Below are 21745 nucleotides of genomic sequence, written 5' to 3' on the forward strand. Positions count from 1 at the left end.
CAGTGACCCCCCCCGGGGTCGCATCAAGAAAGCTCCAGAGAACACCCCCAAGGCATCAGTTGGCCTCTATTTGGCCTGTTGGAACCGTGGTGATGGGCTCCCCCTTTGAAACTGAGAAGGTGGCCCTGATGATACCTGAATCGCCTTTATGACCATTCTTCCCATGTCTTGCAGAAAAGTGCACGTCATAGCCAAATAGCTCTATGGTTCAGACCTGCGGGAGCTCAGAAGTGTTTCTGCTCATATAATCCCATAATCTCTTTACTGAGTAATAACCTAGCCACATCCGTGGTGTCCTCTTCCAAACGTACTTTCTCATTTTTTGCAATATGGACAGGCTGAGAATTTTCCAAATCTTTACATTCTAGTTCCTTTTTGCTTAACAATGCCTCTTCAATTCACTTCACTCCTCTCACATTTTACTCTAAGAGTCACTCCTTCAACACTTTGCTTAGAAATCATCTCAGCTAGGGACTTCCCTGGTGGTCCAGTGGTTAAGACTCCACACTCCCAAAGCAGGGGGCCCAGGTTTGATCCCTGGTCAGGGAACTAGATCCCACATGCCACATCTAAGAGCCCACATGCCGCTACTAAAGATCCCGTGTGCCGCAACTAAGACCCAGTGCAGCCAAATAAATAAGTATTAAAAAAAAAAATCTCCTCGGCTAAAAATCCAGTTTTATTGCTCAAGTTCTACTTCCCACAAACACAATTCAGCCAAGTTCTTTGCCACTTTATAACCATGGTCACCTTTCTTCAAATTTCCGATAACATGTTCCTCTTTTTCAGTTGAAGCCGCACCAGAATGGCCTCTACTGTCCATATTTCTACCGACATTCTATACATGATTACTTATGTATTCTCCAAGAAGACGGGACCTCTCTCTATAGCTCTCCTCTTTTCTTTCTGTGTTCTCCCCAGAGCTGCCGTTTACATCCACATTCCTTGCTTGCACCTCAGGACTCCCAGCCTTGACCCACCACCCAGTTCCAAGGCCACTTCCACATTTTTAGACATTTGTTACTCAGCACTCCTCGGCACAAAAATCTTTATGAGTCAGCTTGGGCTATCGTATCATGACACTATTGACTAGTTGGCTTAAAAAATAGGAATTTTTGACCGGGAAGTCCAAGATTAAGGTGGTGGGCAATTCAGTTCCCTGGTGAAGGCTCTTTTCCTGGTTTGCAATCTGACACCTTCTTACTGTCTTCACATGGGGTGGGGGTTGGGAAGGTGGGGGGAACAGGCCAGAGAGCACCCTCGAGCTCACATACTCTGGTCTCTTCCTCTTCTTATAAGGACATTAGTTTTGTCAATGGCCCCGCCCACATGACCTCATCTAAACCTAATTACCTCCCAGAGGTCCCTCCTCCAGATAACATCACTTTGGGAAGTTAGGCTTCAACATATGAATGTAAGGAGGACACAAACATTCAGTCCATAACAACTAGTTTTGATTTCTTCATTTTATGCTTTTATCTAGTTTTATGTTTTGTTTTTGTTTTTTAGCAATCAACCATTTAACAGAAATTTTCAGGCTTCACTATATAGTTTGTCTTGTGAAAAGCAATTTTGGGTAGTTTTTATGGCCCATTCTTATATTCAGTTTTTTCCCCCTTTCTTTTCCTTCTAAATTTATTAAATAACTTCTTCTCAATACATTTCTTAGTGGTCTATTATGTATTACAGTAAAAACACCACCATCTCATGAATTAGTCTAGAATTAAATGATTTTTTTGCAAGGTTGATGAAAAACACTACTATTCAACCAATCTGAACTGTCACAGAAAAACAAAGGTAGATGTGCTGACACTGAGAGGGACAGCCAGTGCTCCTAAGGTGGTGACTTTCTAACCACCAGCCTACACCCCACCCATGACCAGAACCTGAGGCCCACTGGAGAAGGGGTTTGGGCAGAGCCTGGGAACCAATGATCAGCCATATTCTATTCAAACGTGCTTTTCACTGGGCACATTATGGTGGGTTTTTGTCTTGGACATCTATCAGTGTTTTTCTCCTTAGTTTTCTGATGTTGCTGCCTGGTTTTGTGTTGACTGTGTTATTTTCCCCTGTGGTGGACATGCAGAGCCTGCTGTTCTTCCTGACTGTCTCTGCATTCTCCCTGTCCTTTTCAGGCATGAAATTTTACCTGACACTTGCCCATCCAAGCAAAGGTGATGTTTCCAAGTTGCGATGCTGTGAGATGTGGCATGTGGGTCACAGGCAGAAGGGATACGTGCGTCTTCAAGGTGTCACCTTGTCCTGTTCCCACTGGCTGAAATGGTGACTGAGCTCTGGGCAGGGTGGAGCCCTCGGGTAGAAGGGACCTGTGCCCCTCCATCTTCATGAGGACGGCCACCACAGCCATGCGGTCTATCACAGGAGACAGGAGCCCTCTGCCTCACTGAAGCCAATGTTAGTTTTGAGCCTCTTTACATCAGCTGAGCTTTATTCTAACTAATCCAGTACTTGATACCTGGCAGTAGGTAGGTGCTGAAACAGAACCTACTACTTGTGCAGTTGGCTTAATGATCAGGCAGTGAGGGCAGAGGTGTTACATTTGGAAAGCTGGTGACCCTTGCTATGCATGGAAAGGTATTTGGTATGACCCTTGCTTATGATGTATTAGAAGTAGACAACGTGTGACTAAAACTATAACCCTAGAGAAATTGATTCAGAATTGTTTGGAATGTTGGCAAGGGTTGGTTACTTCTTGCCACTTTCAACAGAGCCCTCCTAGAGATGCTCAGGCTGCAGGAAGGTAGATGGAGGCACAGGTGGAGGAGAGCAGAGATGGACAAGGGGAGTTTCCCTCTGCCTATGGCCTGTGATTTGTGCTGACCAAGTCTGGTAAGCAGGCCTGGCATTGCAGGTGGCCTCAAGGTACCTTGAGCTGGAGAGAGAGAGGAGGAGGGCAAGCATATAGAGGGCAATAAATAAAAGACAAGGGACCTCGGGCTTTAACCCGTGACTAGATGGGGCCTTTGCATGTGGAACTAAATGGAAGTATGCAGACAAGAAGCTGACCCAGGCTTCCAACTGTCAATGAGGAGGCCCCTGTAAATCTGGACAGTCCCAGCCAGGGCAGCCTATCACCTCCCTCCTCAGGTGGGCAAGAGGATGGGTCATGGACAAGGAAGGCCCCCGGAGGGCCAAGTCAGACCTGATGAGGCCCAGGGCCCATAGAGCTCCTCCTGGAGCTGAGTCTGGGTACCGGGTGCTGTCCTGGAGCTCCTCCCTGCCAGGGAGAGGGGCTCCAGCACTCATGTGGAGTTGCCCACAGGGGACTCTGCACACCCCGCACAGAGATGATGGCTAAAGTCACTTACACGTGTGAAATCATTGCATTTAAAATATGTACCAGGGACTTCCCTGGTGGTGCAGTGGTTAAGAATCTGCCTGCCAATGCAGGGGACATGGGTTCGAGCCCTTGTCTGGGAAGAGCCCACATGCCGCGGAGCAACTAAGCCCATGCGCCACAACTACTGAGCCTGTGCTCTAGAGCCCGCAAACCCCAACTACTCAGCCCATGTGCCAAAACTACTGAAGCCTGTGTGCCTAGAGCCCTTGTTCCACAAGAGAAGCCACCGCAATGAGAAGCCCGAGCACCACAACGAAGAGTAGCCCCCGCTCGCCGCAACTAGAGAAAGCCCGCGCACAGCAACGAACACCCAATGCAGACAAAAGTAAGTAAATAAGATAAATAAATTTATTTTTTAAAAAAATATATATATATATCTACAGGGACTTCCCTGGCAGTCCAGTGGTTAAGACTCCGCGATTCCAATGCAGGGGGTTCAGGGTCGATCCCTGGTTGGGGAATAAGATCCCACATGCCACAGCGTGGCCAGAAGATTTTTAAAAATAAATAAATAAATATTAAAAAATAAAATATCTACACAGTGTGCACAGCAACCCCACATCAGACTTTTCCTCCGACCCAGTCAGTATAGTTTGGACACTGCTGTGTTTCCCATCCTCCTCTTTCTCCACACTGCAACTTGGGTGTCAGGGGACAGGCAACTTGCCCTTTAGTTATAGGACCTGGTGGAGAGGCTGCACCTTGTACAGAGGGACTCACCTGAGCTGCATCAGGGACTGGATGGGACTTGGGTTGTCCTCTTGGCAAGGGCTGCATCCTGCTGCAGCAGGTGACCACGTGGGAAGACTGGGAGAAGCAGCTCCTTATCCCTATTATCTGTTCTCCTCTTCCCCTCCAAGTCAGCAAGCGGAAAATCCTCAGCCAAGGAACCCCGGTCCCTGATCACTGCATAGGGGAACCTGCCATACAAACTTGTGACTTTACTTGAGAGAAAAATATTTGAACCTCAAGTGCCAACCCCGGCATTACCTAGGCTCCTAGCTCTTCCAGCCCAGCAGTGTGAAGCAGTATCTCATTGTCGTTTAATTTGCATTTCTCTGACGGCTAATCAGCAGAGCATCCCTTCCATCCCAGGGTTTCAAAAATATTTCCTGTGTATTTTTCTGCTAACCTCATTTCTTTACTGTCCATTTTTAGGTCTTTAGTTCATTTAGGAGACTACCACTGTTTGTGTTGTTAGATAGGGGTCTGGTTTTGTTTTTCTCCATTGCATGAAGTCATTTTCTCAACACCTTATGCTAAACAACCCATCCTTTTGCCATTTATGGTGGTGCAACTTTTACCATCTATTAAATTCCATCTGTACAAAGTCTGACCCTGAGCTCTTTGTTGTGTCTTGAGTGCTCTTTGTTAATTCGCCAGTATTTCATAGTTTTTGTTGCTATTGTGGAAGATATTTCATTTTTTTAAATATTTGTTTATTTGACTGCACTGGGTCTTAGTTGCGGCACTCGGGATCTTTTTTTAGTTGCGGCATGCGGGATCTAGTTCCCTGACCAGGGGTCGAAGCCGGGCCCCCTGCATTGGGAGCACGGAGTCTTAACCACTGGACCGCCAGGGAAGTCCCAAGACATTTCATTTTTGTTACATTATCTGATTGGTTATTGCTGGTTCGGAGAAATGTTCCTTTTTCTAACTTCTCAAGGACAAATGCTTTTGTCTTCTTTCATAAAGAAAAAGTATTTAAGGCGATATAGTCATATATATTTTTCTCTGAAAATATTCAGTGGATATTATATATTTTACACTTTACACTGGGTTCCGTAGGTGTGAGAATGAAGTGTTTTGCTTTTCACTGCCTTATAAATAGTCTGTAATTTTCCTGCTAGTATCATTTTTGATTCAAAGGTTATGTAGACAGTGTTTCGTAAACTCCAATAGTTAAAGAGTTTTGGGAGTCAACTTTTTATTATGTATTTCTATCCTAATTTTGGTAGTTTAAAATGCATACTTCAAAATATTTGTATTCTTTATGTCTAACTGTATAATCAATTTTTGTAAATGTTCCATGGACAGTCCCACGAAATGTATATTATCTACTTAAGGAATTTGAGTTTTTCCATCTATCTGTCGAATCATTTACTGATTGAGGGATTCAGTTTCTTCCACGTGCATCATCATGTTTTTATCAAGCAAAACCTGTTCCGATTCTAGGTACCTGTGTATCTAAGTCCCTGGTTCTCCCTGCATTTATAATCGCTTGTCTTTTTTTAGGTAGTTGCCACCTGGTTAGTTGCACGAACCGACTCTGATCGCGGGGCTCCCGGCGGCTCCTGGCACCTCGCGGGGGTCAAGTATGGATCCACCGAGTCGCTCGTCCTCCCGCGGCCTAGAGCGGCCACACTGGGCTGGGCTGGGCGGGTCCGCGAGCCGGAAGTCGAGGCGGGACTTCCGGGGTCCGCCTAAGGGCCGAGTGGCCTGGGTCCCGCAGCCTTGTCCTCATCCCGGAGCGACTCCCGGAGTTGGCGATTGGCGCGGTGGCGCTTCGGCGTTGCTGACCGCGCTCCCTCGTGACTCCGATGCCCCCGCGGTGGGTGCCGGCCCCGGGAGGCCTAGGCTCGGTGTGCGGGGGGGCCGTAAAGGGGCGTGGGCGGGTCACAGCCTTCGAGGGCCCCTCCCGGGAGGGCGTGCGAGGGGCGCCCTGCAGAGAGTGCGCGGCGGAGCCGAGCAACCCCTGACCTGGAGCCGGGCTGCGGGACCGCGTGGCGAGGCTGCTACAGTGCGACGGGCAAGTGTGCGCGAATAGTGTCCTGACGCGCGGGGTTGGGGCGGAGGAAGGGCCTCAGGAATTGGTGCGAACGTCGGAACTGTACGGAGCCGGGTGAGAAATGAATGGAGTTGTCGCTTGGCGCCAGGTGTCCTGCCTGGAGGCCCAGTCGGTGGTGGATTCGCCCTCCAGGTGGAGAACGGGCTCTAGGGATGGGGAGGAATTTATTCTCCCCCAGGGGAGTGGGACTGAGGCTGGGTCATGCCCGTCCCGTGGATGCCTGCTATGGACAAGTGGCTGCTGGTCTTCACAGTTGTATCTTTGCTTAGCACCAGGTTGAGGCCTTAGCCAGGAGAATCAGCTTCCAAGCTCACTGGTAGACTCCAATTCCTGAGGTTGCTTTTTCCTTGCTGACTGTTCTTAGCTCTTGGAGGCCCCACTCCTTGCATATGACCCGTGCATCTGAGTCAGCAACGGCTCATGTGATTAGATTGGGTCCACAAGGATAATCCAGGCCCGTAAACTTAATTTCCTCTGCAAAATCTCTTTCGCTGTGTAGTGTAGGTTCTAGGGATAGGATGTGGACATGGGTGAGGAGGAGCAATCTGCTACCACTGATTCAGTCTATGTCCTCCTGGGCAAGATCCCACAAACACTGAAGTGAGAAAAACAAAATGTAAAATGAGCTTAGTTTTCGGGGCTTCCCGGGTGGCGCAGTGGTTAAGGATCCGCCTGCCAATGCAGGGGACATGGGTTCGACCCCTGGTCTGGGAAGAGCCCACATGCCGCGGAGCAACGAAGCCCGTGCGCCACAACTACTGAGCCTGCGCTCTAGAGCCCGCGAGCCACAACTACTGAAGCCAGCGTGCCTAGAGCCCACGCTCCGCAACAAGAGAAACCACTGCAATGAGAAGCCCACACACCACAACAAAGAGTTGCCCCTGCTCACTGCAACGAGAGAAAGCACGCGTGCAGCAACAAAGATCCAACTCAGCCCTAAATAAATAAATAAATAAATTTATTTTAAAATGAGCTTAGTTTGGTACAATTTATAATAAAAAGGCAAAGAAAAAATACACATATTTGTTTGTGTAAGCTTAGAGTAATCAGGAAGGACACGTTGGAAACTGGGAAGGAGTAGTGTGGCTGGCTGGGAGATGTTTCACCTTAAGTCCTCTTTAACCTTTTGAATTTTGAGCCATATGACTGTGCCCCTATTCAGAAACTGATGATAACTTCAAGATTTTAAAATAAAATGAACTGAATAAATGTTACAAATGATTGACTCTCTCCTTGGAAGAAAGTGAAGGTTCGCCCCTTGGAAGCAGCATCTTCTCTGTCTGCTGCTACATGGAGAGTGCCTTGAGTCAGTGCTTTCCCTGCTTTGAATCTTATGCACCATCCCTCTGAGTGCCTGCGCCAGGTGAATCTTCCTAAGATGTTTCATTAGTTCTGTCTCCCAATGTAGAAATGTGGCTGGTGCCTCACTTTCATCAGGCAGTCAAGACCTCTTATAGTCTGTCCCCCAGCAACTGTCTCTGAGCTCTGTTCACATCTCTGCCCCATCTCACCCTTGCCGCCTTCTACCTTTCCAGCCAGGCATGGCCTAAACCCTCTCTTCTCTGGGCCTGGTTAAATGCCCGCCTGCCCCAGGCTCCACCCCTTCTCTGCTACCTGTGCCCAGAGCACTTGCCCATCTCACTGATGCATTTGCTATTATCTGTCTCCCCACTGAAACCCATGAGGGTGATGGTCACATTGTTCCCAGAATAGATGCTGGCATATAGTGGGTGTTTTGGAAACACTGAAAGCATGTGTCCCAAGAAGAGAAATTGAGTCCAAGGGTTGGCAGGCAGTGTCTGCAATGGGCTTCTGCCTCATCTTCTCCACCCCTGAAGGGCAGACGGGTCACTGGTACCTGCTCATGGTACAATATGAATAAGGGGCCAAGGGATGTTGCCTCACTCCCAGATGGGCTGCTGGGCAGGGCATGGTGCATCTGCTCAGAGACAGGGCAGTGGGAGGGGTGGAGGAAATCAGTAACTTGGTCCACGTGGGGGACCCGTCATGTGTCTGGGTGGGAATGTCCTGTTCCTTGCTCAGAGAGACCACTTAAACCTGGAGATGAGCCCAGGTTTGAGACTCTTCACAGGATAAAGGATGTTGATGCCTCAGGACTGGATAGATTAACCAAGGAAGTTGGTATAGATGCAGAAGTGAACCCTGGAGCACCAACGTAAAGAGGGAGATAAGGAGGAGTCTGGGAGGGAACCACTGGTGCAGTGGGAGGACAACCCAGGAGGTTGGGGATGGGGACACCCACTCTGGATGCTGCCAGGGGGACACAACTCAGGGCTGACCAATAGGCTGGCACTGTGATGACTTTGTGCATGTCTGCAGCTCAGGCTACCCCTGGCCGCCCAACCTTTGGAGTTGCTGCTCCCCCGTGAGTGGGTCTGGTGGTCCACCTTCAGGGCATTGTGTCAGGAACAAGCCCACCACAGCAGGCGCAGGCTCCATGGGAGCTGCTTTCCTCTTATCAGGGAAAGCTTGGGCCCTTCCAGGTGGTGCCAACAAGGCACTGTGTGCTCACCTTGCTCTGTGGTCAGCATCTCGCCATTTCCCACCTGTGGCCCTGGCTTGTGAGTCTGTGTCCCCGTGGCTGGCTGACCCTTCCCTTGGTTCCAAGATCAGGGAATGTGGCACCAATCACCAGGCCTTCCAGAGGTCTCAGGCTGCAGGGGTGAAGGAAGTGACCCCTGCCTGGTGGGTGGGTGAACCCCTGGAGTTAGCCCCTCTGCACACTCACCTGTGTCCTTGCTGGTCTCCAGGTCCCAGCCATGCCCAGCCTCAGAGTACGCCCTGAAGAGGCAGAAATGGAGCCCTCAGTTCCTGGACCATCTCCTTGGACCCCCAGAGCACAGGCCTGTGTGAGTGATGCTCCCGCTGTGACCCACCCTGGATCTGCACTTCATGGTCCCCTCTGCTGTGGTGACGCTGAGCCAGAAGCCACCCCCCCTCACCATCAGCAGCCAGGTACTGGGTGTGAGTTCCCCACTGATGCCCTTGTTCTGAGGAGACTTTGTCTACATCACCCTGCACTTACCTCAGGAGGTGTGTGTGTCACCGTTAGGGGCAGAGTACCTTGTGGACTTGAGGGGCTAAGGCTGGAGGTCAAGGGGCCAAGAGAGGAAATTGGCCTGGCACCTGGCTGCCCTGGTGCCCTGAGTGGGACACTGCTTTCCTCACCTGACATAGAGGGGTGTGACATGATGGTCACCAGCTGAGCCCTGCCTAACTTACTCACCAGGCTGGTGGTAGTCCGTGCCCTCAGATCTCTGCCCTAATCCAAGCCTTGGCCCCGTTCCATTCACACTGCCCAGCTGCTCCCATCCCCGTCAGATACCAGAGAGTCCTTCCTGCACACCACTCACTAATTCTTCTCTTCTGTGGACCTCTCAGCAGTGATCAGGATGGTTACTCATTGTTAGCTTTCCTTACTGGGATCTGATGGTGGCTGTTTTACAAGAAGACACTCTTAACTACGTGGGACCTTTTATCATACTCAGGACATCTGAGCAGAGTACGCTGTTCAGACACTGTGTGGCCAGGGAAGGTTGGGCTAAGGACAGAGATGGCGCAAGGCAGTCCTAGGTGTGTTGGAGGGAGGAGATGGATAGAGGATGAAAAACATGATGGAGCCAAAGAAGTGGCCCTGAGGGACAAAGCCTGCTGCCAGATGGCCAGGGGTATACCAGGCAGAGAATGGTGAGTTAGGCCAGGACTCTTGCTCCAGGAAAAAAACAGATTGATGGTAGCTCATGTTTTAAAAGCCATTTTGCTATAGAGCAAAATGGTGGAGTAGGCAGCTCCAAACACCCCTTTCTTCACATAAACTATTTAAAAAAAGAAACAAGTAGAAGCTATCAGGACCAACTTTGTCAGAAATCTAGAAAACAGGTTTACACAACCAAGCAAATGCTGAGTCAAGAAAAAGGCAACTTAAGATGGAAAGCTTTACACACTCTCCCTGGTTCAGCAGCGTATTAAAAGTGAGCAGCCTGTGTTCCTAGTGTGGGACCTGGTCCCTGGTTCCTGAAGGAGCAGAGCATAACTTATTCAGAAATTATTTTCTTTGTTCTCACCTGTGTGAGGTTGGATAAAGAATCGATGCAAAGTGTTTGTCCCTGTGTTGCCTAACTCAGAACATACTCAGCAGAAAAGTGGTGGGCTCAAAAACACTGAAAGGTGAACTAAAATCCCACAGCCACTTGGGACATCAGTTAACAGTATAGTTGACCTCCTAAAGCCTAGGAGGGAAAGTTGGAGAAATGAGGGCTTCAAAAGCACCCTTGTATATCAGGGAATTTAGAAAGTCACGTACCTGCCCAGGATAGGATATATACTCAGAAAAGACCTATGAAAAACAAAAAAAAAAAGAAAGAAAGAAAGAAAAGGTCTATGAAGATTGTAGCATAACCTGTAGCTGATCTCCAAGATTAATGAAAGCAGGAAGCCACAGCAGAGTAATAGTGTTAGTGTCCCAGGAGAGCCAACACACAAAGGCTGGGAGAGGTGTATTATTTTTATTTTACTGTTAGTGTTCAAGGAACTCTCCATTCAAACAGTAGCTGTACACAAGCTAAAGAAACAGAGACCTTGGTGACCACACATGACAAGGAATGCAGTCTTTGCAAAAGTAGTTTGGAAAGTGACTAAAAGAACAGATGACTGGAGCCTCCAACAATTAAGAATAGCAAACCCTGGAGGCAGGAGAAACTGATTTACAGAGTTATCACAGTAAATATTCAAATGTCCAGTTTTTAACAAAAAATCATAAAGAATACAAACAAGCAGGAAAATATGGCTGGCCCATTCAAGGGAAAAAAATTAATTGGCAGAAGTGTCCCTGAAAAAGCACAGATACTTGACAGACTAAATCAGCTGTCTTAAATGTACTCAAAGATCTGAAAGAAACCATGGGCAAAGAACTAAAAACCATGTATGAACAAAATGAGAAAATCAGTAGAGATAATTATAAATATACAATTTATATTTTATTTATTATAAAAAGAAACAGAGTATAAGTCCTAGAGCTGGAACTTCCCTGGTGGTCCAGTGGTTAAGACTCCATGCTTCCACTGCAGGGGGCATGGGTCCAATCCCTGGTCTCCCACATGCCATGTGGTGCAGCCAAAAATTTAAAAAAATGAAGTCCTAGATGTGAGAATTATAATAACTGAAATGAAGAGTTTGCTGGAGGGTTTCAACAGCAGATTTGAGCAGGCAATAGAATCGGTGAACTTGAAGACAGACAATTGAAGTTATCCAGTCTGAGGAGCAGGAAGAAAAAAGGTTGAAGAAAAGTGAACAGAGCCTAACAGACTTGTGGGATACCATCAAGGGAACCAACACACATATGGGAGGCCAAGAAAGAAGGGAGAGAGAGAAAGGGGCAGAAAGAATATTTGAATAGTGGCCAAAACATCTTAAATTTCATGAAAGACATGAACCTACACATCCAAAAAGCTCAGCAAACTCTGACTAGGATAGATTCAAAGAGATCCACACCAAGACTCATTATAATCAAATTGTCGAAAGACTGAATCTTGAAGACAACAAGAAAGAAGCAACCCGTCTTGTATAAGTGATCCTCAATAAAATTAACAGGCAGTTTCTCATCAGAACCCTTGGAGGTTGGAAAGTAGTGGGATGACATATTTAAACTGCTGGGAGAATGAAACTGCCAACTAAGAATTCTACATCTGGTAAAATTACCTTTCAGAGTGAAGGCAAAGTTAAGATATTCTCAGATAAAAGCTGAGGATGTTTATTACCAATAGACCTGCTCTGTAGGAAGTGTCAGAGAGAGGGACTTCGCTGGTGGTCTAGTGGTTAAGAATCCACCTTCCAGTGCACAGAATATGCATTCAATCCCTGGTTGGGGAACTAAGATCCCACATGCTGTGGGGCAACTAAGCCCACATGCTCTGGAGCCCACGCGCCACAACTAGAGAGCCCACGCACTGCAACTACTGGGTCCACTTGCTCTGGAGCCTGCACACCCCAACTACAGAGAAGCCCACATGCCACAGTGAAAGATCCCATGTGCCACAACTAAGACCTGATGCAGCCAAATATTTTAAAAAAAGAAGAAGAAGAAGTGTCAGAGGGGTTCTTACCCATTAAGATAAAAGGATATTAGACAGGAACTCAAAGCCATACAAAGAACTAAAGAACTCTGGTAAAATTAACCACATAGGTAAGGGTAAAAGCTAGTATTGTATTTTTGGTTTATAAACCCACTTTTTATTTCCTATATGATTTAAAAGACAAATGCATAAAAATAATCATAAACCTATACTATTGAACATACAGCACATAAAGATACATTTGTGACAGCAACCTCATAAAGGTGGGAACATATCTGTATAGGAGCAGAGTTTTTGTATGCTGTTGTGGCTAAGTTGGTAACAGTTCAAACTCAATGGCTGTATTCTGGGGATTTAATGTACAGCATGGTGACTATAGTTAATAATGTATACTTGGCAATTGCTAAGAGAGTAGATCTTAAAAGTTCTCACCACACACACATACACAAAAAATAGTAACTGTGAGGTGACGGATGTGTTAACTAACCCTATGGTGGTCATCATTTTGCATATATATGTGTATCAATTCATCCCATTGTACACCTTAAATTTACATGATGTTATATGGCAATTATATTTCAATAAAGCTGGGGGCAGGGGACCAAAACAGCTGAAGGGGGTGGGAAACCAAACCAGATTGTTTTAGGATGTTAAGATATTAAATATAATCCCCATGATACCACTAAGAAAATATCTTTAAAATATACACAAAAGGAATAAAAAAGAAAATGGTACACTACAAAAATTAAACTGAGGGACTTCCCTGGTGGCACAGTGGTTAAGAATCCGCCTGCCAATGCAGGGGACATGGGTTCGAGCCCTAGTCCAGGAAGATCCCACATGCCACAGAGCAACGAAGCCCATTTGCCACTACTACTGAGCCTGTGCTCTAGAACCCGCGAGCCACAACTACTGAGCCCACGTGCCACAACTACTGAAGCCTGCATGCCTAGAGCCCGTGCTCCGCAACAAGAGAAGCCACCGCAATGAGAACCCCATGCACTGCAACGAAGAGAAGTCCCCGCTCGCCACAACTCAAGAAAGCCCGTGCACAGCAACGAAGACCCAATGCAGCTGTAAATAAATAAATAAATAAATAAATAAATAAATAAATAAATTTATGTTTTTAAAAAAAGAAAGAAAGGATACCTAAATAATTGAAAAGACATGCCCTGTCTATGGATTGGTCTTAATAGTGTTATGATGTCAGTGCTATCCAGAGCAACCTACAGATTCAATACAATCCCTGTCAAAATTCCAACTGCCTTTTTTCAGAAATGAAAAAGTCAGTCCTCAAATTAATATGGAATTCAAGGGACCCCAAATAACCAAAACAAGCTTGAAAAAACAAAGTCAGAGAACTCATTTTTCCCAGTTTCAAAACTTACTACAAAGCTGCAGTAATCAAAACAGTTTGGTACTGACATAGGATAAGCATACAGAACAATGCAATAGAATTGAGAGTCTAGAAATAAGCCCATACATCTGAGGCCAATTGATTTTCAACCAGTGTGTGAAGACCATTCAGTGAAGAGAGAGAACTCTGTTAAATGGTGCTGGGACAAGTGGATTTCCATGTGCAGAAGAGTGAACTTGGCCCCCTACCTCATGCCATATGCAAAAATTAACTCAGAATCATCCAACTACCAAATTCAAGAACTGAAGTCATAAAACTGTTAGAAGAAAACATTACGTTTTCATAACGTTGGGTTTGGCAGTAGATTCTTAGATACAACACCAAAAGCATGAACAACAAAAGAAAAAGGTAAATTGGACTTCATCAAAATTAAAGACTTTGGGGGCTTCCCTGGTGGCTCAGTGGTTAAGAATCCACCTGTCAATGCAGGGGACATGGGTTCGAGCCCTGGTCGGGAAGATCCCACATGCCACGGAGCAACTAAGCCCGTGTGCCACAACTACTGAGCCTGCGCTCTAGAGCCCGGGAGCCACAACTACTGAAGCCTGTGTGCCTAGAGCCCATGCTGCACAAGAGAAGGCCCCGCTCACCGCAACTAGAGAAAGCCTGCGCACAGCAACGAAGACCCAACGCAGCCAAAAATAAATAAATAAATTTAAATTAAAAAAAAAAGACTTTGGGGCATGAAAGGACATTATGAAAAAAGTGAAATGACGTCCTACAGAATGTGAGAAAATCTTTGCAAATTGTATATCTGGTAAAGGTCTAGTACCCAGAATATATAAAGGACTCTTACAACTCAACAACAAAAGACAAACAAGCCACTCTTTAAATGAGCAAGGGACTTGAATAAACATTTCTCCAAAGAAAATATACAAATGACCAACTAGCAAACAAAAAGATGCTCAAATTCATCAGTGATTTGAGAAACGAAATCAAAACCCGAGTAAGATTACCACTTCACACCCACTAGGATGGCTGTAATAATAAAGTAAATAATTAACGAGTGCTTTCAAGGATTTGGAGATACTGGAACCCTCATACATTGCTGATGGGAATGTAAAATGGTACAGCCACTCTGGAATACAATTCGGCAGTTCCTCGAAAGTTTAAACATAGCATTACCATATGACCCAGCAATTCCACTGCTAGATATATGTGCAAAGAATTCAAGGCAGATACCCAAACAAGTACATGTACATCGTGTTCATAGCACTATTCACAATAGCCAGGAGGTGTAAACAGCCCAGACATCCATCAGTGGATGAATGTATAAGCCAAATGTGCTTTAACTACACCATGGAATATTATTCAGTCAAAAAAGGGAGTGAAGCTCCCTTATTTACACCTGCTGCAGTGTGCCTCAAAAGTCACATATCATATGAGTTCATTCATATAAGATGTCAGGAGTAGGTAAATCCATGGAGACAAAATGCAGCTTTGTGGTTACCAGGAGCTGGGGGCCAGGAGATACGGAGATAAACTAGTGCATAGGGGCTTTGGGATGATGGAAATGTCTTGGGACAAGATAAAGATGCTGATCACACAACATTGTAAATGCACTAAATGCCACTGAATTGCTCATTTCAAATAGTTAATTTTATGTTTATCAATTTCACCTCAACAAACTATTAAGTAAAATGAAAACAGAGCCCCTGTGGGAGATGGGAGACTAACGGAGCCCCCACCCGAGGCTGTGGTGCCACTGGGGTCTGTGTGGCAGACGGCAGGGTGAGCACTGGAGAGCCACGGCTCTGCCCCTCAACAGCCACAGCCACACGTGGCGCTCACAGGCGTGGCTTTGATGGGGGTACTTCTTCACAAACATGGAAACAACTAATCATAAAGGTCTTTAGTGTTGTCTCTCAGGAAAGCTAACAGGTTTGCTGTGTGCTGGAAGGGCTCAGAGTCTTCACCCTTTTCTCCATTTGGTGTCACACTTGCGGGGGCAGCACGGACAGTGCAAACAAGTGTATTTGTTTTCAAATCTTTTCCTTCACCATTAAACCCAATTTTTTTTTTAAGATTTTTCTTAAGGGAAGCCATATTTCTATGACTTTATATTTCCTTTCAAAAGAGGAACTTTCTTTATTTTTCCAATAGTTCTTATGTTGCAGAGGAGAATTGTATCCAGTTTAGCAAATCAAAAATGCCCTCTCGTCATCCTCACCTCACTCGCTCTTGTTTCCTGTCTCAGTAAACTTCTTCCAGGTCGACAGTAGCTCTGACTCAAAAACCAGTTCCTATTGCCACCACCTCCTGAGCCACACTAGTGACCTTACCTCAATCAGGGTTCAGCAAGCCATGGCCTACAGGCCAGATCCAGCTAGCCAGTCGTTTGGGGCCTGCAAGCAAAGAACCGTTGAAGGATTTTTAAGGATTATAACAAAGCAGACCATGTGACAGAGACCATGCAGCCACAAAGCCCAAGAAGGTCCCTCTCTGACCCTTTATGGAAAAGGTCCGTCCCTTCCCCACACGCAACCAGGAGAGGGCGGAGCCCCCCGGATCAGTCATGGGGTGCAGCGGGGGACATAGTGAGCCCTGTGTCATCCCATCCAGACCCTTGCTTCCTCCAGTGACCTCCCTGTCTGTCCCTGCAGCCCTCACTGTGCCTCCCCCCACCACCGTCAGTCCAGTGGCGTGTGGACATTACCACAGGTGCCCAGGGGCTGGGGCTCTGGGAGAAGACAGTAGCCCACGTGCAGCGAGTGATGACAGGCCTGCCTGAGGGTCAGCAGGAAGGCGGAGCACGGTGCCTGCATCTGTGTGCTGGCCACATGGCCGAGCTCCAAGGAGGGGGTCCTGGCAGAGACTCTATGCAGGGGCTTCCAGCTGGGCCGTGGGTCAGGTGACCGGAACGTGAACTGTCACCACCGGACACGTGGGCGTGGTAGGCAAACAGGCTGAGCGTATGGCCAAGCTGGGTCTGCACTGAGATCCAAGGGTAACAGAAGCCTCCAGTTGGGGTGGGGGAGACAGACTGCTACTGTGGTGGTAGATTGAAGTTCCAGGTGGGGAGAGGCAGTTACCTTGAGCTGAGGGGCAGGTCAGAGGGCAGCAGGCCCAAGGAGGCTGGGGGTAGGGAGGGGTGTCCTTCACCCACCCACTCAGCACCACTGGGTGGCCCCAGCCCTGGGGCACGGAGCCCTGTTGGGGGCAGTGGTCAGAGAAGTCCTCTCCTGTGAGGTGACTGAGCCAAGACCGGCAGAAGGGAAGGGAAGGAGGGAGCGTGAGGACCGTCGGGGAGGGCAGACCCCAAGGTGGGCGGGTCCTTCCTGCTCAGGAGAAGCAGGAGCAGAGGGGGGAGGTTGTCAAGTGCTCTTGTCACCAGACTGCTGTGGGCGGGAGGGGAAGGTGGGAGGCCAGGTAAGCTGCTCCCCATCCAGGCAGGAGCAAAGGGTGGTTTGGCCTGGATGTCTCAGTTATAACGAGAGAGAGAGATCCAGTAGAGCAGAGTTTCCTTGTCCTTCAGGTGTGAAAAAGGGGGTGCCTCCCGGTGTGACAAGCAGCCTTGTGCACGTCTCTGTCATAGAAGGATGTATGCAGCAGCTGAACCCTGGTACCAGCTAACGAAGTGCAGTCACAGTGCAGGTTCCGAGAGGTGCAGGTTGCTTTGGCAGAATGGGGCACAGTCTCTGAAGGCTTCTCTGTCAAATGGGACGGAATCTGACATTCCAGAGTCATCACCATGCAGTCGGAGCCAGTTCTGCTTCCTTGAAGGGAACGGACCCTGCACCTCCTGGCCTGGGCCCAGACCCACACCTGCGAAGCCAGTGGTGGGCGCCCAGAGAATGAGAGCTGGGCCAAGCAGCTGACTCCAGGCTTGTGCGTCTGGAACAGGAGGCAGGTAGAATGTCTAACAATGCAACGTGCAGGGAGCTGTGTTTTCCTTGAACAGGTGGGAGGGTGAGTGCCTGGGTTTGGGACACGCTCCGAGGTAAAGCCAACAGGACCTGCTGATGACCTGCTGTGGGTCAGGGGAAGGACAGCCGAGGGGCTACCTCGACTCAGGCCAGGATTTTGGCCAGCCTTAGTCGGGAGACTGCAGGTGCTTTCCTGAGATGTGGGGTCTGGGGGTCAGGTTAGGGTTGGTTTTCGGTTGCTGTGCAGCCTGGTCCCCTCAGCTCTGCCAGCCCCTCACAGTTCCCTCGAGAGACCTGGGACCACCACCCACCGTGGGTCCCACGCTCCCAGACTTGCCTGTGTTTCCCTGTTTCCTTCCATGTGACTTCCTGTTTGTCATTTCAGATTGGGACCCCAGGACTGAGGGCAAGGAGTTTCTTCAGAAGGAAGAAGTTTCTGAGGATTTGGAATCACAGGCAGAAACATCAGAAAACCATGCCAGTGATGTTTCCCAGACGCCTGAGCTTGGAGAACTCTGTGATGGTGCATTAAAAAGAGACTGGGAGGCCCCTGAGGATGAGAGACAGGTGCAGTCCCCCTGCTGGGAGGGGGACTTCACACCAGTGCAAGTGCTTCTCAAGAGCTCCTCAGGAGAGAAAGAGGTGGAGTCTGACAACGTCAAGAGAGGCTTCAGTCTGAGCCCGAGCCCAGCGGCACGTCAGGGAGCCCCTGCAGAAGAGAGGCCACATCCGTACGACGTGCATGGCCAGAGCTTCCCACGCAGCGTGGACCTAATCAGCTGCGAGGGGCTTCACACAGCCAGAAGCCCGTTCATATGCAACGAGTGTGGGAACACCTTCCAAGGAGGCCCCGATCTTATTCAGCATCAGACAGCGCACACTGGACAGAAGTCCTTCATATGTAATGAGTGTGGAAGGCCCTTTAGCACACATTCAGACCTCCTCAGGCACCGGCTTACCCACCGCGGAGAGAAGCCGCATGTGTGTACTGAGTGTGGAAAGGCCTTCGGCCAGAGCTCCAGTCTTAAAAAGCACCAGAAGTCCCATGTGAGCGAGAAGCCCTACGAATGCAGTGAGTGCGGGAAGGCCTTCAGGAGGACCTCCAACCTCATCCAGCATCAAAGAATCCACTCCGGGGAGAAGCCATACGTGTGCAACGCCTGCGGGAAGGCCTTCAGGCGGAGCTCCAACCTTATCAAACACCAGAGGGTCCACACAGGGGAGAAGCCCTTCGAGTGTGACGAGTGCGGGAAGGCCTTCAGCCAGAGCTCACACCTGAGGAAGCACCAGAGGGTCCACACCGGGGAGAGGCCTTACGCGTGTAGCGAGTGCGGCAAACCCTTCAGCCGGGTGTCCAACCTCATTAAGCATCACAGGGTCCACACGGGGGAGAAGCCCTACAAGTGCAGTGACTGCGGGAAGGCCTTCAGCCAGAGCTCCAGCCTCATCCAGCACCGGAGAATCCACACTGGAGAGAAGCCTCACGTGTGCGGTGTGTGTGGGAAGGCCTTCAGCTACAGCTCAGTGCTCAGAAAGCACCAGATCATCCACACGGGAGAGAAGCCGTATGAGTGCAGCATCTGCGGGAAGGCCTTCAGCCACAGCTCTGCGCTCATCCAGCACCAGGGTGTGCACACGGGTGACAAGCCCTATGAGTGTCGCGAGTGCGGGAAGACCTTCGGTCGCAGCTCCAACCTCATCCTGCACCAGCGAGTTCACACTGGAGAGAAGCCCTATGAATGTACCGAGTGTGGGAAAACCTTCAGCCAGAGCTCAACTCTCATTCAGCATCAGAGGATCCATAACGGGTTGAAACCCCACGAGTGTAACCAGTGCGGCAAAGCCTTCAACCGGAGCTCGAACCTCATCCACCACCAGAAAGTCCACACTGGAGAGAAGCCCTACGCGTGCATCGAGTGTGGGAAGGGCTTCAGCCAGAGCTCGCACCTCATTCAGCATCAGATCATCCACACTGGCGAGAGGCCCTATCAGTGCAGTGAGTGTGGGAAGTCTTTCAGCCAGCGCTCGGTCCTCATCCAGCACCAGAGGATTCACACTGGGGTGAAGCCCTATGACTGCACGGCTTGTGGGAAAGCCTTCAGCCAGCGGTCAAAGTTGGTCAAGCACCAGCTGATTCACACCAGGGAGTGAAACCACATGAGGCTCCACCCCGACTCCCCTGGCAACATCCCAGCCTCTCCCATCCTGCGACTTGAGCTGGGCTCTCTCATTCCCTCCACTCCACAGCCACTGTCCACAGAGGCCATTGTCCACAAACCAGAGACCCTCCTGTGAGACAGGCTCCCTCCCCTGATTCCCCTGCCATTGCTCCTGCTTCATGTGGCCTCATTTCTTTTTGGTTTGTTTTTCCAGTTTGTTATCAGACTGCCATATTTGTTAGAAGGGAAAAGATTATAGAGGCTGCATACTTATGAAGAGAGTTTATTACTGTAATGGAACATAACCAAGGAAGTAAACTGACATTTGGTTTGAGATAACCACAGTACTTCTTTTGCTTGGTCATTAGTCCTAAGAACTGAGTTCTTTGTCAATGGCTGTAGTTGGTATTCTGTTTACATAAAGTCAGGTCAAGAGTGTTTCGGGTCTGGTTGCTGTCACCCTCCCCCAGAGGCAGTGCATACCTGTTACCACCAACTCCTCACCCCTCTCCCTCCCGTCCCATAATGGGATTCCCCCGCCGCCCCCTTTCCTTGGTGCCTGCCTGCAGCCTGAGGTCGTGGTTCTGCTCGCTCTGGTGTGCCTCAGGCCCCCGTGGCCACACTCGGGGCTGCAGCACAATTAAACGTGAGGCTCTTTCCCAAGCTCCAGTCCTGGCCTCACCCGCAGAGGTCCATTCTCTCCATGCCCCTCCTGTTCACCCCACAGGCTCCCAGGCTGTTTTTTCCCAGGTCCATCATCAGACACTTATGGGGCACCTAGGTGCCCCTAGGAGGTGGGCACTGGTCCCCTAATCCCCAAGCAGGGGGAACTTGGCCCAGAAACAACACCTCTACCACCAGGGGGGCCTTGACCTGGGAGTGTTACGGGATGGATGGGTTGGGGTGGGGGGCACCTCCTGCATTGCTCCAGGAGAAAGGGTAGCAATGGGCAGGTATCATCAGGTTTGTAGTTATGGTGGGAAGGTAAGGTCTTGGCTCCTGTGTTTTCAAGGAAGTAGAGGCAAGGCCAGCAGTTGCAGATGCGGAGGGAGAGGTGGTGGGAGGTTTGGAAAGAACAGAGTGTGGAAGGGTTGACTTGGATGCACAGGTGTGTCCCGTCGGCTTGGGCAGCATGGGCTGCCCACCCTCACCTCAGAGACCCTGCGAAGCAGCTGGCACTGCTGCCCTGCAGAGGCGTCTGTCACACCCTCCTCTCCACTTCAGCCCCTCCCCCAAGGCAACACCCCAGTGGGATGCAGCTTGGATGGCAGTCCTGCCCTGCCATCCTCCAGCTCCCCGCCTCGGTCTCTGCCTGACGAGACCTCTCACTTTCTCACTGTAAGGCAGCTCCTCTGGCTGCATGTTCCTCTTCATCCAGCCTGGATTTGATGATTCCTTTTTTCAGTAAGTACATGCTGGACACTTGCTCTGTGCCATTCACAGGGGGGATACAGCAGGAAACAAGACAGACAAAAATGCCTGCCGTCGAGGAGTTTGCATTCCACGGGGGGAGAGAAAATTGTCTAACGGTTATGATTGCTGTGACGAGAAGTAAAGCAGGAAATGGGGTCTGGGTGTTTTGAGGGTCTCAGTCTTAAATGGGGGCAGAGAAGGCCTCAGTGAGATGTCCTGTGAGCTATGACCTGCAGCAAGTGAGAGAATGACCCAGGAAGGTGGGTTAGGGTTTGGGTTGGCAGCAGCAGGGGGCCTGTGGGCCAGGAGCGCAGTGACGAAGGGAGAGCAGACAGGTGAGATCGTGGGCGGGCCCCACAGGCCTGCAGCTTCTACTCTGGGTGGAATGGCAAGATATGGAGGGCTTGGACCTGACGTGCATCTCAGGAGGACTGTCTGCTGTGTGGAGAAGAGGCTGGCGGGGCAAGCGTGTGCTCCTCTCTCTTTCACTGCCTTCTCAGCTCCTTTTCCCCTTCCCGGCCTCCACACCGCTAGTGAATCCCGAGGCCGAGGCCCAGGCGAGCGACAGCTGCCACCTCTGGGAGACAAAAGGTCCACAGAAAGGGGCTCCTCTGCTCCCTCAGCCCTGCAGGCAGCTGGGGAGAATTCA

The 21745-nt window shown here is 49.3% G+C and overlaps 1 protein-coding gene across 4 annotated transcripts; it reads left to right on the forward strand.

Moving 5' to 3' along the window:
* The first annotated feature begins 5663 nt into the window (after positions 1-5663).
* On the forward strand, positions 5664-20121 carry ZNF16 (zinc finger protein 16). 4 transcript variants are annotated; one of them, XM_082363875.1, is made up of 3 exons: positions 5664-6116; positions 8921-9125; positions 17910-20121. In XM_082363875.1, exons 1-3 carry the CDS (start codon positions 5679-5681, stop codon positions 19673-19675), a joined length of 2409 nt encoding a protein of 802 aa, XP_082220001.1. In that variant the 5' UTR covers positions 5664-5678; the 3' UTR covers positions 19676-20121. The 4 variants fall into 4 exon arrangements, with proteins under 4 accessions (XP_082220001.1, XP_082220002.1, XP_082220003.1 ...); XM_082363876.1 differs by having other exon boundaries at positions 5664-6110; XM_082363877.1 differs by having other exon boundaries at positions 5664-5912.
* Positions 20122-21745: the final 1624 nt, after the last annotated feature.

The sequence above is a fragment of the Balaenoptera borealis genome, assembly GCF_965194805.1.
Source record: "Balaenoptera borealis genome assembly, chromosome: 17".
Lineage (NCBI taxonomy): Eukaryota > Metazoa > Chordata > Mammalia > Artiodactyla > Balaenopteridae > Balaenoptera > Balaenoptera borealis.

Excerpts from the sequence above, each read along its gene's own strand:
- ZNF16 (XM_082363875.1), top strand. The coding sequence starts at position 5,679 with ATGGATCCACCGAGTCGCTCGTCCTCCCGCGGCCTAGAGCGGCCACAC. Across the intron at positions 6,117-8,920 it reads CTACAGTGCGACGGGCAAGT|GTCCCAGCCATGCCCAGCCT; the intron begins GTGCGCGAATAG and ends GCTGGTCTCCAG. Across the intron at positions 9,126-17,909 it reads CCCTCACCATCAGCAGCCAG|ATTGGGACCCCAGGACTGAG; the intron begins GTACTGGGTGTG and ends TTGTCATTTCAG.